The 17,646-nt window shown below is 37.7% G+C and overlaps 2 protein-coding genes across 2 annotated transcripts; one reads left to right on the top strand and one right to left on the bottom strand.

The window, feature by feature from the left end:
* The first annotated feature begins 3,454 nt into the window (after positions 1-3,454).
* Positions 3,455-4,514, top strand: LOC102895764 (olfactory receptor 51I2). Its single transcript, XM_006915686.1, has one exon. It carries the CDS (start codon positions 3,530-3,532, stop codon positions 4,472-4,474), a length of 945 nt encoding a protein of 314 aa, XP_006915748.1. The 5' UTR covers positions 3,455-3,529; the 3' UTR covers positions 4,475-4,514.
* Positions 4,515-13,332: 8,818 nt separating this feature from the next.
* LOC102895506 (olfactory receptor 51I2) lies at positions 13,333-14,277 on the bottom strand. The gene has a single exon (XM_006915685.1). The coding sequence runs from the start codon at positions 14,275-14,277 to the stop codon at positions 13,333-13,335; it is 945 nt and encodes a 314-aa protein (XP_006915747.1).
* Positions 14,278-17,646: the final 3,369 nt, after the last annotated feature.

Genomic DNA, 17,646 nt, shown 5'->3' with positions numbered 1-17,646 from the left:
GAGTGAGATATAAAAGCTGCAGGCATGAGTTCACTTTAAAAATAAATAAATAAATAACAGAGAGAAGGCTGTCTCTCTTGTCTCTCTTCTGGTGAGTTCGGAAACCCTGTAGGGGTGAGCTAGCTAACTCTCTTAAAGCCTACTCCAAGAAAGGGTTAAATTGGGGCAAAGGCAAGGTGAGGGAGAGACTGGGTGGAGGTTCTCTGATAGCTGGCATCTTAGCAGAGTGATCAGAGCAGGCGGAAAAGCCCCTGGACTTGGTGTTCTTGTTCTCACACTGCCACTAACTGATTTTGAGGCTGGTTAATTCATTTATTTCTCTCACTAGCTCACTTTCCAGAGCCAGTTCCTTGAGATCAATGTTTCTATGACTTGTTAACACTGTTGCAAGATCAGGAAAGAAAGCAGAACTCAGGAGATAGGAAAGGTTCAGAAATCCAGGAGCAAAGTGGTCACAATCTATCTCATGATTCAAACTAACAGCTGAGCCAGCACGTTTCCCTTGTGAGGGCAGACTTTGCTCTTGTCTTATGAATTCTGAGATAAAATATGTGGAAGTTTCCCCAGGAGATTAAAAATTTAGAAGAAATCAGCTGGTCATAAATCATAAATAGCTAACGATTTCTAATATTTTACTATCGAACTGCAAATAGCTAAGAATTTCTAATCTTTTACTATTTATAATGAAGATTAAAAACCGTGTTCTTTAGAGGAGCTTCTCTAAACATCCCTCCAACTCCATGCCTACCTTATTTCAGTCTTCTTTCAGCATCGCCAGCAAATCTTCGTAGGCATTCTTTGCTTGACCAGAAATTAAAAAGTAAAATAATAGAACATCATTATAAAGGATCTCAGAACAATTTTTTAACACTGGCATCTAGAAAAAGAAATCGATTTTCTCAAGCTCACACAGCCAAGGCATGTCAGCACCAAGGTTAAATCCCAGGCCTCCTGACCCTCAGCCCAGGACCCTTTCCTCTAAACCACCCTGGTTCCTATATGACTTCAGTGAAAGGAAAGGTACCAGATTCCAAAAGGAACAGAGTCCTACATTGGAGACAGGTGCGGCTTTTTTTTTTTTTTTTTCACTGTTTTCTCCACATGAATTTGCCGTTAGCATTCTCTTTGTGCAAGGGGACCTGAAAAATCTCCATTCAGAAACGTTTATCTCTCTTTTCCTTTTCAACTTCTTCTCTAACACCTTGGTGATGTCTCAAAGACCTCAGTAAGTTATTAGGGAGTCTTATAGATCTTTTTTTAAATTGAGATTGTATCACCTACTTGCCATGCACTATGAAGCAAGCTCACGTAGGTGGACCTCAGTTTCCACATCTGTCAAGCATTAAATGAAAAACTGGATATAAATTTCCTTGCAGAATATCTGGCACGTAGCACACACTCATAAGTATTGGTTTTCTCTCACTGTATTCTTTTCTTCGCATGCATCCAGACAACCCACAAGGTCAGTGGCCACTGGGTATGGCAAAAAATGTGATCCTGGGACTATCAGGCAGCATTTTTTCCATAAATACTAAAACTTACGTTTCCATACCCAGAATACCTCTGGCCCTGCCCTGCACAAAATTTTGCTTTTATTGAAGCCCGTTTCTTCTCCTTTCTCTTTGTTCCCTTTATATTAGCTCAGTTCTCTTCTGCCTATTCTGATCACCTCTATGAGGCTTTGTATGAAGAATGAGAATTGCAGTCAGGTGAGAGAGACAAGAAGTGAACTTGGTCGGTCAGTCCTGGATCCCAAGGAACCACAGTTCTGGAGGGGAGACAGGCATGAACAGGCTGAGCTCTACGACCAGAGAGATGTAATCAATCACACAGAGAAATGGCCACTGACTCTCTGGGAACCAAAGGAAGATCTGAGTTCTATACTCCCAGAGAAAATCTAGGAATGTGTCCTGGAGTGACAATGCTGCATCATACATCCAGCATTTCTGTGGCCTTCATATACTTAGGGATCCCAGGTCCTCTTCCTCCACTTCCATCAAAAAAGACAGTAAGATCACGCTCTAGCCTTGCTTTGTTAGAGGTTGGAGAAAAAAAAAAAAAGAACGAGAAAATAGTGGTATGTATTTCTGGAAATCTTTTTCTTAAGGAGGGTGCCATAAAAGCCTGAAACGTGCTTGCCAGGTGAAAAGCCTTCTAGCCTTCTCTATCCTCATTAATTATGAGGCAATAAACATAAAGGGGTTTCAAAAACATCGAAATGATAGGAGAATAAAAAATATAATCACTCTCACAGAGAAATGGTTGTGGGTTAGCCTGTAGAAATTGAGTATGTAATATGTGTAAGAAAAACTGAGTAAATGCAATCCATGAAGGTAAAAGAAGTGCCTCTGAGTGAGTGAGTTAATAACAGTGGGCAAGTAGGAGTCTCCAAACATGTAGGTAGAGGTATCGTGTGAGTATACACATCTGTGTGTACACCTGAGTGTTATGCATGTATAAATGGTGTACATATGTCAGTGTGGACTGGGAACATGAACGTGACAGGACATGTGCATGTTAAAAAGTATAAGGGTCAAGAGAGAGTGTTGAACATATTTTTATAATAAGAGTAAGATTGTGTGTGTGTGAGAGAGAGAGAGAGAGAGAGAGAGAGAGAGAGAAAGAGAGAGAGACTCCCTTGTCTGCCACCAAGAGAGAGAGAGAGAGAGAGAGAGAGAGAAAGATGCGGGTGAGTGTTTTGTAAGAGTATGAATGGTACCCGGTGTGAGGTTGTTATAAAGGTACATGAATGTATGTGTGTGTATGAATAATGGACATTTTGAGAGTGCGTATAACGGTGAAAGCTTGTGTTTGGAATTTGGAACGATGCTCTCCCACAGACTGAATGTTAGTGTAGCTATAGAATAGTTAAGGGAGAATTCATAAGTTCTCCAAAAACAGGACCAGCTTTGTGCCTTTGCAGACACATATGGGTTTGTGTTTGTTTGTTTGTTTGCTTGCTTTTTTTGCAGCAACTCTGCCAATGAAAGGCTGATCTCCCCAGGCAGTCAATTTCTTCCACTCTCACTGCCCCTTCCCTCCTTGACCAAACTGTAGTTCAAACTAGTTCTGGGGAATGTTCTCATTAATCAAGGATATATTTAAATACTTCCAAGAGTTACTGATAATTCAAACCCCTGGTGTCTTTTTATAACTACCTATGAATTGTAGCTAATACATTTCCATTTTATGATGCTTCTAAAACATTAAAATTGTGGAAACTAGAGTTTAAATATTTTTCTTGTAATTAATTGATATTTTTGAAGTGTTTGTCAATGTTTTTCTTCTTTCGTAAAGCAGAGGGCAATAGTAGCCTAGATGTGGCCTGGTGATCAGAAAATATAAAGAAATGAAGTTTGCCTGCATTTTCCCAAATCCAGTGATTTCATGAACACATCAGTTCCAACTGTGTAGACATCATCTGCTGTGTCCATTACTCCATCATTTCTTGTCCTTTGGTAAATACAACTCTCAGAAGTCTCCAAGTCAGAAGGTCTGATCCTGAGAAGTGTCCTGGCTTCCTCCTGCCATGGGGTTATTCAATGTCACTCACCCTGCTTTCTTCCTCCTGACTGGTATCCCTGGTCTGGAGAGCTCTCACTCCTGGCTAGCAGGGCCCCTCTGTGTGATGTATGCTGTGGCCCTTGGGGGCAACACAGTGATCCTGCAGGCTGTGCGAGTGGAGCCCAGCCTTCATGAGCCCATGTACTACCTCCTGTCTATGCTGTCCTTCAGTGATGTGGCCATGTCCATGGCCACACTGCCTACTGTGCTCAGAACCTTCTGCCTCAATGCCCGCAACATTGCTTTTGATGCCTGCCTAATCCAGATGTTTTTCATTCATTCCTTCTCCATGATGGAGTCAGGTATTCTGCTGGCCATGAGCTTTGACCGCTATGTGGCCATTTGTGATCCTTTGCACTATGCTACCGTGCTCACCAATAGAGTAATTGCTGGAATGAGTATAGCTGTCACTGCCAGGAGCTTCATCACCCTCTTTCCTCTTCCCTTCCTCATCAAGAGGCTCCCTATCTGCAGATCCAATATTCTTTCCCACTCCTACTGCCTGCACCCAGACATGATGAAGCTGGCCTGTGCTGATATCACTATCAACAGCATCTATGGACTTTTCGTTCTTATATCCACCTTTGGCATGGATCTGTTTTTTATCTTTCTCTCCTACATGCTCATTCTACGCTCTGTTATGTCCATTGCTTCCCATGAGGAACGTCTCAAAGCTCTTAACACATGTGTGTCACATATCCTGGCTGTACTTGCATTTTATGTGCCAATGATTGGGGTCTCAACAGTACACCGTTTTGGAAAGCATGTCCCACGCTACATACATGTCCTCATGCCCAATGTCTACCTTTTTGTACCCCCTGTGCTCAACCCTCTCATTTATAGCGCCAAGACAAAGGAAATCCGCCGAGCCATTGTCCGCATGTTTCGCAGAGTCAGAATGTCACTTTAACATTTGGCTTTAAAAATTTGATGTTTATTGTAGATGTAGGCTTTCAACTGTGATGCCATCATGATCATTATCATCGTCATTATCATCATCATATTACCATCAAGAATAAGATAAGGGTGTGGTTCCATAGTGTAGCGGTTAGCACATCTGCTTCACTCACAGAAGGTCCTGGGTTCGCAACCCAGTGGAGCCACGGTCCATGGTCTACAGCCATGCCACCCTGAACAAGCTCGATGTCTGATCTCGGAAGCTAAGCAGAGTCAGGCCTGGTTAGTACTTGGATAGGAGACCACCTAGGAAGACCAGGTGCTATAGGCATAAATAATCATAGTAAATAATTTTTTAAAAAAAGAATAAGATGAGGTACTGGGGAAAAAGTAAACTATTAAGAAATGGAGTAACCAAACTCATAACACAAACCAAATGCGTAGTACATTCAGCAAACGTCAATGATATTATTAGATAAATATTGGTAGCAGTTGAGTGATTAGACAAAGCTTTACAGAGGAAGATTAATCTAAGCTAAGAATTATTTTCTATCATAATAAATGTTACTAATATAATACACTGAGTTGTTGAAAGTGCCAGGTTCTGATGATCTAAATTATTTATGTGCCTTAATTCACTTCATCTTCATAACAATTCTACGAGGTACAGAGAATTACATACATTGTTCAGGGTAATACATAATACAGGATCTAGATGAGATTCAGTACTGGTCTGGCTCCAGCATTTGTACCCAACTAGTACAAATACTGCTTCTCTGTCCAATGGCCTCACTATCAACATCACCATTGCTCTCCTTGCTGCCACCATGTGCATTCCCAAACATTCATCAGTTGTTTTAACTTCACAAAGTGAAATTTGAGGTACTGACAGAACTTGCCATAAGATGTAAGAACAAATATGACCCAGGAAAACTGATAGATGTTGACATCTAGTAGAAATTCTAGGTCCTCTCTGCTTCCTTTATCTACCCACGACTCAATACCACCTGCAAGAAAAAGTGTTCACTATCTGAACCATAAACTCTTTTCTGACATTGTACCAGATGCATGACTTCTCTTTTTCTTCCCTTGTTGGGATTTTAATTTTCCTTTACACAATGACATAAGAAATGTCAGAAATTATGTCCTTCTAGGATTCCCAGCTACAAAAAGGCCTAGGATAGGCAGAGTAGAGCATTTATGATTGAGATATTAGGAAACAATTCGTTCAGACTGCTCATATTGATTTTCCTTGCCTATTCTTTTCTCTATATCAGCTGAGCTGAGTGATACAATAAAAATTGTCTTGGCCTAATTTTAGGGCTCCCAGAATAAATTTGGGTTTACTTCTAGACTCAAATAAAGAAGATGGCCTACCGAGTCTAACCTAACTCATCAGAGAAACTGGGCTGGAGATCTCATCCCAGCAGATCATATACTTACCTAGATTTTTTTAAATCTCTATATAAAGCTCTATGGAGGAAATACAAAGGAGAAACATCAGTGCCAGAAGGAGAGAACTATTTCTGAAAGGAGACAGTGTAAGTGTTTGGAACCCAGATTTCCAAATATGTCCGTAAGTACGATGAGACACTCATAATATATGCGCCCTGTATTCTAAATAAATGATTTTTAGGGGTATGATTGAATAACATACATCAGCTTGATTTTAATGGAAATTAATTGAGATATTAGAGGTCTAGAGTCAGAACGTGGTCTTAGTCAATTTAAATAATAACCTTTATAATTTATGCAAGAAGATCTTTATTGTAACATCAAATAATAATATTTATAATGCCTTGAAAGTTAGTTTTAAATGAACGTATAGATGCAAAAGCAAGACTTTGGAAAGCTTCTATATAAAAGTGAAGAAATTACTTACTGATTCAAACCCCAGGGAGCGAGAGACAGACATCCTTTGACCACAGACCTGACTTTGAAACCCAGTGGTGTAACAGGAAAAAGGACAGGGGAATATGAGTCTCCTAGAAAGAACCCCTAGCTCCTCTCCACTTTATTCCTTCCCTTTTTTCTCCATCATCAATTAGAAATTCTGCTTGTTTGTAGGGGATAAGGGAAAAAGCATTTTGGGATTTTGTCTCCTCTAGTGAGGCAGGTGCCATAAGAAAATCTTAGGGCCACTCCTGCAGCATCCATCTAAAGAAGGCCTCAGATAAGCCATTGTTTAGCCTTAAGTAAAAACACTTTTTTTTTTAACCGAATATATTGAACATTTTATTAATTCAATACTGAATCAATATGAAACTCTTAATGAGATATATTACATTCTTTTTTTGGTACTAAATCTTTGAAACCTGATATGTATTTTACACTTATAGCACATCTTCATTAGGACCAGTGACATCTCAAGTGCTCTTGTGCTACCATATTGGAAAACACAGTTTTAGACCAAGTGAGGGCTTATTTCTCTCCCCAAATCTTGTCTTTGGATGGGCAGTGAATGTTGTCTGAGCTGAGTGCCTAGTCCAAAAGACTCTAGCTTTTTCCTCCTCTGTAAAATGAAGATAATAATAGAAACAATCTCATAGGATTGAATAAGATAATGCATGTAAATCACAGTACATGCTGGAAGTAAGTCTCCATATATGTTAACTGTTATAATTTTTATTGTTTGTTTTGCAAAATGAGCTTACCCATCTTAGAAATTCCCTTTTGATTTTCACTACACCTTTTTAAAAACACATATCACATTCTATCTGAAATTATGTAGTTGGCCGTGTAACTGTTTTAGGTCCCTTTTGTGATTGTAGGTTTCCTGGGAGCAGGTACTGTCTTATTTATCTTTGCAAGCTGAGCGGTTCCTAACATTGGTTCTTTCACTGTGTTTATTATGTTTCACAATGCCTAATCCTTTTAGCCTTGGTGAGATGACTAAGATGAGAATTTCAAGTAGATGAGAATAGATAGGGAATAAAAAATTGAATGGAGGGACAATTATTTGAACCACAAAAATTAGAAATAGTAAAACTGGTAAAGGAATTTTTGGATGAACAATGTGACCCTATAAAATAATCCTGTCTTTATCTCAGCTTTTCCTCTAAAATAATGACAATCACAAATTATAATGATTATTGAGATATAATGGTTATTGAGATATTTTATTCAATGTTTTAATTTATTTTTGCAAACTTGACAGTTAATCATCTGAGAGTTGATCTCTTCAGGTTAATTTCTAAATTTTTTGCCATTTTATGATTTTGGTAACTATTTTCTTTTTTTTATTTTTATTTATATTTTATGGTGACATTGGTTAACAAAATCCAATAATTTCAGCTATACACTTTAACAGTAAAGCATATATATATTTACACTGTGTGTTCACCTCTCAGAGTTCTTTCTATCACCACATATTTGACTCCCTTTACCCCGTCTACCTCCACTCTCCCACCTCCCTTGTGCCCTCTAGCAACCACTAATCTATTGTCTATGTCCATAAACCTAAAAGCAACAAATGAACAAGACAAACAAAAACACTCTTTTAATTCTTTTTATTTACCAAGATTTTCTTGGAACTCAACATTTTTCTCTATTGATGGAAAAATACTTAGATTTTGACCTAGTAAGAAGGAGAAAAGAAATTCTTATGCTTCTTTTATTTTGATCCCCTTACGCCTGAAATCTAAAAAAATTACAATACCAAACATGGTTTACCTAAGCTTGTGAAGGGACCATTTTGAAGTTTATGGAGAAAAAAAAGAATCCGAATTATAAAAGTCATTATTTTGTCCTGCCTCATCGTGGCAGCATATCTCATTCTCTGGGCCTGTGTCAGGTGGGTTGATGAAGAGAGAGAAGAAATTAGAACAGAGTTATGGTAAGATAGAATTTTTGATCTGTGCCTCATACTAACACTCATAGAAAAGTTAAAATAACCAGAATGTAATACAGAATCGAAAAAAAAACAAATTCATAATGTGTGGACTTGTATAAAATTAATTTCTGTGTAGCCCAGGATGTAGGAGAACCTTCAGAAACGACAGCATGATCAAGAGGGTAATGGACAAGCCACAGGGCATAACTGACCATCAGCCTCACTTCCTGAGCACCACCGAGAGGTCCAGCCCTACCTCATGAAGCCATTTCCAAACCTGATCAGCACTGCTCGGACAAGACTACTTTGTTGCTGCAATTACAATTCAGTTGGATGAGAAATGCTCTTCACCCAGAAACTGTTTTTAAAAAGGAATAAATAAGATCAGAGTACAGAGTTTATCTTCTGAGTTAAGGTTATTGTGAATTTGTCAAACTGGGTGTAAGTGGATGTGGTTTGTGTTCATATTTGTAAGATAAATTGGTTTTTCTTTTTCTTTTCTTCTAATATCTATAGAAAACTTGTTTATCAAATCTATGTAAGAAAATAAATACAGGAGATAAATGATCCATGAAGTGATTATTTAATTTAAGTACTTTGCTACATGTGTAACTATAACTCAGGGATCAGCTAAAACCACCTAAACATTTGATATTTCACTGAAATTTGTATAAGCTTCCAATACTCTTTAAATGGAAAATATAATTCCCAGCCAAAACTTTCTATAAATTTCTGGAGTCATGTATCACTTACCCAAAACATTGGTATATGGCAGGCTTTATTAAATTTTAGATGACAAACAGATCTCAACTAACAGAAATGCAAAAAGCGAAATTAGTTATTGGATGATCTTGAGTTTACATCATTTACTGCCAGTTATGTTGTTCAAGAAAATTTCTCTCTAAAGAGTTTCTTAACTTTCATTCCTCCTAGCAAAGATATTTAGTTACTGTCCTTTACTCAACTTCTGGTCTAAAATATGTAGATACTTAGTGGGGAGTGTCAGGGAGTGGGTATAATTCTTATGGAAAAATGTATAAGCTTCTCTTCTGACTTTTTTGTTTGTTTATAAGAAACATAACGACAGTGTATTCATTTATTTATTCACTCAGCAATAGTTATTGAAACCTACAATATAGCAGGCACAGCATTAGGCTTGAAGGCTCAGTGATTATGGGGTTTAGTCATTAGAGTTTATGAGAGAAACCTATTTGAAGAGAAATGAAAGGAGTATGTCAAAGTTTTCTGAGACACATTTACTAACGACATATTTCTTTTTAAGTACCCCTTCAACACTACACCACGTTTTGAATGGGTGCAGCGTGATGGAGGAGTATTACTGGTGGAAATGTAGGAAATGTTTATGTGAACTGTCTTAAGGCTATGTATTTAAGGCAAATGTCCCATTTTACAGGCGAAAAGAAAAAAGTTTCTTGCATGACAATCCACATTTTTACAATGAAAGACAGACTGTAAGCAACAATGAATTAGAGTCAACTTTAATTATGAGTCTCAACAGTCAAGCCCAATATCTCTGACTGAGACAAATTCTACTGTAAATATTTAACAGCTTACAATTGGTAGAATGCTTAGTAGCTTTTTCAATATGCGACATGACATTGTGTAAACAAATTCTATTGTGTAATTTTAATGCAAAAAATCTAAGAGTCAGCAATTTAATAAGTAAATGTTTGACTAAATGTAGAAGAGGCAAGTAAAATAAATACAAAACCCCCCAAATAAAATTTCTGCTAAACAAATATATTCAGAATTTTATGTAACAGGGTTATAGACCCTAGAATAAAAATATTTCCCATGTCAATTATTCAACAAGGTATGGAGATCGATGGTTACATTCAAAAGGAAATACCATTTAACATTTAGAATTCAAATATCTACAAGAACATTTTTACAAATAATGTAGGAAAACAAATTTATTGTTATTAGGGGAAAAGAGAGTTATAAGACATGATTCAGGTATAAATTGGACAATTGAGAACTATTTTGAAACCAATCCTGATTGATTTTCAATGTAATTTCTTAAAGAACTTTTAGCCTCCAGTTCACACAAAATATTATAAACAGGTTTATAATTTATTATTTATTTATATGTCAGTACACTACTTAAGTACTAATTTTTCTGTTTAAACAAAAACAATTTATCTCAGAAAGAAAAGGCCTTTTTTTACAAGTATATTAATTAGAGAATTTGTCAATATTTATTAGGCAGCAATAAAACATATACATATATACATACATATATGTAGTGGATTATTTTTTTCATAGTAAGAAAATAAAAGCTTTTAATTTTCTGTCCCCTTAACATATTTCTCTATAATTTATATTCAGTATAAAAGGTTATAGTTATTCTGCGTGTGTGTGCACAAGCATGCATGTGCAAATGCTTCGATTGTCTTTATTTAACTAAGAACTGGAAGGTGAGTACTTCTATAACACTAAAATAAATTTCTAACACCATTTCGTGCAGTGATCCTTTACTTAGTCAGAGCTTAGCTTAGCACATCTGTATTCAACTGGTGAGACACACACAAAGAAACATCTCCTAATGTCACACGCTGTATGTTATCGGGAACCAGACTCAATTCATCTCCATATCCCAGTGCTCAGCATAGAGCTAAGACCATATTAGTCATTCAGTATGTGTTTGCTAAATGAATAAATAAGAGATCACTGCACAAAATGATAATAGAAATACTTTAGTGTTTCAGTAGTACTCACTCTTCCAATCCTCATGCTTTTTTCTGTAAATTCTCAATTTTGCAGTTGATATTAAGATATATATATATTTTAAAGCCTAAAAATACTTAAATCAACAATGTTTTTTAAATATTTAGTTATAGACATTCAGAAGCATTAGGATAAAAAAAAGCATTTGTATTTATTTTAAAGGAAGGTCCCACTGTAAATGATTCTAAATGCCATGGGTTGATCTTTGTCTTTGTTATTTTTGCTCATAACTGTATACAGAGTTAGTTTACATCCAACTTTTATCCTCACATGTAAGGAAGGATGGTTTTCCTGGGCAACTGGCAGAAGGACTCTCTGGACTGGAAGGGGATGACAAGGTAGCTTTTCCAGCTTCGTGGCTCTAGAGCTCCCTTTGATGTTGTGCGAATAGTTCAAAGTAGGCCAGTTCTGTGTTTCAGAGCTAAGTCTGTTTCTAGAAGATATTTGGTTTCCTTCTTCAGTTCCAGCCGTAGAGCTCTACAGGCCTCCCTTCTAAGTTGTACCTGCAGCTTGAGAAGTTGATGTAGCTGCAACAGCATTTTCTTGCATCCTCTACAGCCTTTCTACCTGTCATCAGAATCTTCTTTCTCTCTTACTCATGTGATCTTTACCTGTTGTATGTGGTTTCTTTTAGGCTGAGGTTATATCTCTTCAGAATAACTTTCTGAATTTCTGAGTTTCTCAAATGCTTAAAACTACAGTTGCATTGCTCAATCTGCTCAAGTGCATGAGGACTTGGACCTTGTAAGGATTGTTCGCAGCTTCACCAATCGATCTCAAAGCTATCTGCCTAGGTTTCTGCTTAGGGTGTAGTCCTCTCCTATTGATGGTGGGTGTTTGTGATTTTTTGATTATTGTCATTTTGTGTTTTTTTAGCTTAAATTTCTTATCAGAGTAAATTTTGTTATTTCTTTCACTACACTGTTTCCTACCACATAATTTCAAATTTTGTGGTTTGGCTATACCTCCCTTGTTTAGGATACTTGAGAGTCTCCTGTTGAAGACATTATCTCTAGGTTTCTATTCTTTTTATTTATTTATTTATTTTAATAATGGTTAGTCAATTTGGCACTCAGAAGATGTTTACAAGAAATTCATATGTCTAGGGCATCATCATATCATTCAGTCCCTACAGGTTTATTTTATAAAAGTTATTCATGATTCTTGAGAAAAAAAAAAGAGAAAGATTTTTTTAAATGTGATAACTTTTTGTTCCAGTGTCTGCTTTCCCCGGTCATCCAATAGGATGAATTATGCCTTGGCCTGTCTACTGCCCAGTTCAAGTGCCCACACCATTGTACTTACCTCTTCAAGTGTCTGCAAGCCTGCATGTTCTGTGCTGTGCATGCTTTGCATGAATTTGAAAAGGAATCCTCTCTCTTCATGGCTGTTACTCTCCATGGATTATGTTCTGTAAATTTTCTGGTACCTTTTAGCCAGCTCTCCTCTGCTTTAACATATGCTGAAGACTCCAGTCTTGGGCGCTCACTACAGGCCATGAAAGTCCATATTCTGGCAAATCATGGGTCAAACTCCCAATGCCTCTAAAGCAGACTTGCCCCACTATTGATCACTAGCATCTATTTGCCATCCATATTGTGTGTTTGCTAGCTCCCTAGAAGAAAGTTAATTCTCCTTCCCCTAGCAGTCATGCCTGAGGGATGACAACAAATGATTATTTTTTCATAAAACTTCTCTTCTGGTTTTAAACTTCTGAGTTTTAGGTGTTACATGGTTTATAGTGCATGGTCAATATGACAAGCATATATGTCCCATTTTATAGGATTCAGAAATGTTTTTACTTATTTCAAAAGTGTAATCACAGCTATTATGTATCTTTATTTTTTTAGGTTTAAAGATACTCAAAACTGATATTACTTTAAAATTATTATGTGATACCTATTATCTCAAGTAACATAATCCCCAGCCACACTATGGTTTATAACATGCATTCATCTTTGTCTGTTTTTGAGATTTAATTGAAAGCATAGATGATATTAGTGTACTGGGACAAATAAACGAGTCTAATCGAAGACCCACTTCCTTGTTAGTTCTGAGAGAAGTTATCTGTGGCAACCTGTGACATGTTTAATTACAATGTAAGGTGGCCTGAAGTTTCAAGTTATGGGTTATAGCCAAGTTATACCATATGACTAATGGCGTGTACCCAATCATAGGTCTATTCATAGAAGGAGATTGAAATCCTCCAAAGGACTAGCCTAGTACACCCAAAAATCAGCAATAACAACAAATTCTTAGGGTACTTAGCTTTACAGAAAGTCTCTTCCTGGTCACAGCTTATGTCCCAATAACATCTTGTGTAACCTCTTACGAATCTCCTTAGTCTTAATGGAATAAATAATTGGGTTGAGCATTGGAGGCACAAAGAGATAAACCAGGGACATAAATTTGTGCACATGCTCAGGGGCATGCTTCCCAAATCTATGAACCATGGACACACTAACCATGGGCACATAAAAGATGAGCACAGCACAGATGTGTGACACACATGTGTTGAGGGTCTTAAGTCTTTCCTCCTTGGAGGCAATGGCCAACACAGAGCGTAGTATGAGCACATAGGAGAAGAGGATGAGCACTGAGTCTACACCAAAGGCAGAGATGACAATGAACAGGCCATACATACTGTTGATGGTGGTGTCTCCACAGGGCAGGCGGATCAGGTCTGGGTGCAAGCAGTAGGAATGGGTGAGCACGTTGGCCTTACAGAAGGGCAGCCTCTTCAGAAGGAAAGGCAGTGGGAAGACCATGCAGAAGCTGCGGATGATAATGGCTATGCCCATATGAGCCACACGGGCATCAGAGAGCACAGTAGAATAACGCAGGGGGTTACAGATGGCCACATAGCGGTCAAAACTCATGGCCAGCAGGATCCCAGACTCTGTCCAGGAGAAAAAGTGGATGAAGAACATCTGGGCCAGGCATGCATCAAAAGCAGTCTCTGGGGCATGAAAACACCAGGCAGCCAGTACAGTAGGCAAAGTAGAAAAGGACACACCCAGGTCATTGACGGACAACAGAGACAGGAAGTAGTACATTGGCTGGTGCAAGCTCTGCTCCTCCTTTATGATGAAGAGAATTAGGATGTTGCCCAGGATTGAGAAAGCATAAAGCAGCAGGAAGAAGGCAGCTAACCAATGCTCCAAGCCCTCCATCTCTGGGAGGGCTGTTAGTGTGAAGCTGGTAGTGCTCGAGATGTTAGTTCCAAAACTTTTCATTAGGGTCCCTGAGTGGCTTTTAGGAAAATACAATCAGAGTGAAGTGAGATCAGAAAATGGAATGGACACTGTACTCAGGATGGAAGGGACAATGACATTTATGTTCCATACCAAAGATTATGAAAGGGTAAGAAAGGAGTAGGGCAGAGGTCATCAGTTCTATCTCAGGTCTTCTGCAGTATAACCATATCCACAGATAGGCCATGGTCTCTGACTCCTTCCCCACAAAATCATTTGACATTTTTGGGGGGGCGGCGGGGAGGGGGACACTATCTTTTATTCTTTCTGTCTCTGCATTTTTTACAGAAAGATTTAAATCTTTCTCCAGTGGTGGAAAATGGCTTTGATCCTTTTCTCTACCAATGCTTAGCCATCACCTTCTTCAAGAGGCGAGGTACTGTGTGTCCTCCATGAAGTCTTTCATAATACTCTCCACTTAACCATGGCATTCCCTCTGGTATAAGTGACATCATTTCTGTCTGTATTCTGAGCTATGTCTCCTCTCTTGCCTGCACTCAAGCGTTATTCCAGCTCCTCATCCTCTCTTTGTTGCTTGAGCTCCTCATTTATTCTCCAAGGGTCCAGAATTTCATGATCCTCCACTCCTGATTGCTCTTGATTTTTCTCTCCAACATATTTACATGTATTTTCTCTGTTTAGATTAAGGATTCTCAAACTAGGCTGTATATTAGAGTCACTCAAAGATCTTTAAAAAGCTCCTTTGCCTGGGCCATGTGCATATCAATTAAGTCAGAATCTCTAGCAACGAGAATCAGTATTTTTTTCAAAACTTCCCAAGTGATTTCAAAAGGCAGCCACATTTGAAAATTAGAGGTTTAAATAATTTCTGTGAGCTTCACATATGTCTCACCTCAAAACAACTTCTTCTTTATTGAGAATCATATCAAGATTTACTATCATAGGAAACAAACAACAATAACAAAAAGTCTTTTTATTGCCCCACATATTTTTCTAAGAATTGCTCATTTCTCTGCTCTCTTTCATAACTAATATCTTCAAAATTATTTCTACTCATAAAGTCCTTCTCATCTCTCCTCTATATGTTAATGATCTCAAATGTGTGTGTCTAACTCAGACTTCTCTTCTGGCTATGGACTCAAACATCTTGCCCCCCACTGGACTATCAATTGAAATAACTCATCAGCATCTAAAATGTGACAAATGCAAAGCTGAATTTTTTGTTAATCACCATCCTTGATCCTCTCCAATATTTGTCATCTCATAAAAATTCATCACCATCTCTTCACCAAGCCAGAAAAACTGAGGAGACATGTCCCACTCTCTCCCATTCCCAGATCTTATTAATCTATTACCACCTTTCCAAAATATTGGTTCTCTTATTTCACTTCCAACTGTAATCCATCCCTCAGCACCTTTAATTAGGATTTCTGCATTGTTTCTTGCTGATTCCTCAGCTTAGTGTCATGCCCCTCTCTAAATCATTACCCACAAAGCAGCCAAATTATTTGTTTATAATATAAATAAAATGCTGTTACATGTCTACTGGAAATTTTTCAATGGCTTCCCTTACCTTTTGAAATAATATTCAAATAAAATTCAATCATCCTTACCATGGCACGTAGGCTCTACCTGGGAACTTATTCTAATCATTTATTATATCTCTGCTCATGATGGTATGTCCCTGTTATATATACTCATACATATTTTTCTTCATGACTTTTATTACACTTTAGAATTATACTGAATTATTACATATGTTTGGTTATTTGATTAACATCCTTCTCCCCCAGTAAATTACAAGTTTCCATAATTGTGTGTTTTTCTTCTCATATCCACAATGCTTAGTCAAGTCACTGGGTATAGAACCCTGGGACTAGGACTCAGGTTACCAGTTCTAGTTTTAATCAATAAATATTTATTAAATAGATAAATAAACTATCTTAGGAATAAGGTATTATGAGCTTTTTCAAATATTTGTACTCTGATCACTTTAGGATTTTGAGGCTATGAATGAGATTTCTACAGACTTCAGTGAGGGAACAGCTTAAGTCCCAACTTACCTTCGCAGGACAGTTCTGGTTGACAGGACAAGAGAGGTAGGTGAAGTGTCTACCAGGGAAGAAGCACCAAGAACTCTGTACTCTCTGCACACAACCTCCCTACCAGTCTCCACCTCCTTCATGCCCTGAGTTATAAAACTGTCTCTTAAGAGTCCCCAGAGCCCAGTAAGTCCCAGGACTCAGAAGTGGCTGGGGCAGCAGGAAATGCAAAAAAAAAACAAAACAAAACTTTGGTTGTTTTGTTTTGTTTGGCTCCTCTGTGGCCTGGCATTTACCCCGCTGAGAAGCTTCAAAGAAATTAAGAGTTAAAAGTGGATTGTCCTTCATACTATAGAAGAGAGCATGAGACCCAGATACAATTCATTCAGTAAGTTAAAAACAGAGCTAGATTGAATTTCAGACCTTCTGACTGTCATGGCAAGTTTGAAAGGAAGGCGGTTGTCATATCACAACTCTTCTAATTCACTTTCCAATTTACAAAAAATATTTTTAAGTAAAATTTCATCATATTATTTCCATTTCCATTATGATAAAGTCTAAGCTTTTAAATGGCCCAGAGGACCCTGTGTTATGGGTCCATTACCTTCCTTTCAAACTTTATCTTGAACCATTTCCCCTTTGTTCTTTCTATTGCAATCATAATGATCTTTCAGATTCTTTAATATGCAGGGTATACACCTTCCTCATGTTCTTCACAAATGCTGCTTCTCATTTCCAGGAAGCTTTTCCCCACTCACCTTCACTTCATTTGGCTAGCTTCCAATCCATTAGCTCTTGGCTTAAACTGCCCCATGGAAGATTCCCCTAACCTTCTAGCCTATGTAACATCCTCATTGTTCTTTTCTAGTGCCTTGCGGAGTTACGGTTAAGTGACCTAATATAAACAATAAAATATTTATTCCTTGCCTCTCTTCTACTACATTACTGAGTAAGTTCCATGAAAGATGAGCCTATGTCTTTCTTATTCTTTAATATACTCAAAACATTCAGCACAACGTTTAGCAAATAGCAAGCATACAACTTGCCATAACTAACACCATGAGCATTACAGTATCAGTATTTTTTCCATGTGTCTGCAAAATGGGTTACCATGGTATCTGTTGAATCACATGTTAAGGCACATATGATGTGAGCACACCTATTCAACCTATGCTTTTTTGTCAGTGTATCTAGACACCTATCAGCCCACAGTGCAGAATGGCCCACACTTGGGTGTTTACTTAAAATTACTTTTTACAAATTTTTTCTCATTCAAAACCATCTTTTCATTCCTAGATAGGATCTCTGTAATGTATCTGATTTACTTGTCTACCTTAATTAATCCAAG

This window comes from Pteropus alecto, unplaced genomic scaffold (genome assembly GCF_000325575.1).
Source record: "Pteropus alecto unplaced genomic scaffold, ASM32557v1 scaffold395, whole genome shotgun sequence".
NCBI classification, from domain to species: Eukaryota; Metazoa; Chordata; class Mammalia; order Chiroptera; family Pteropodidae; genus Pteropus; species Pteropus alecto.
This window is presented reverse-complemented; position numbering and strand designations above follow the sequence as displayed.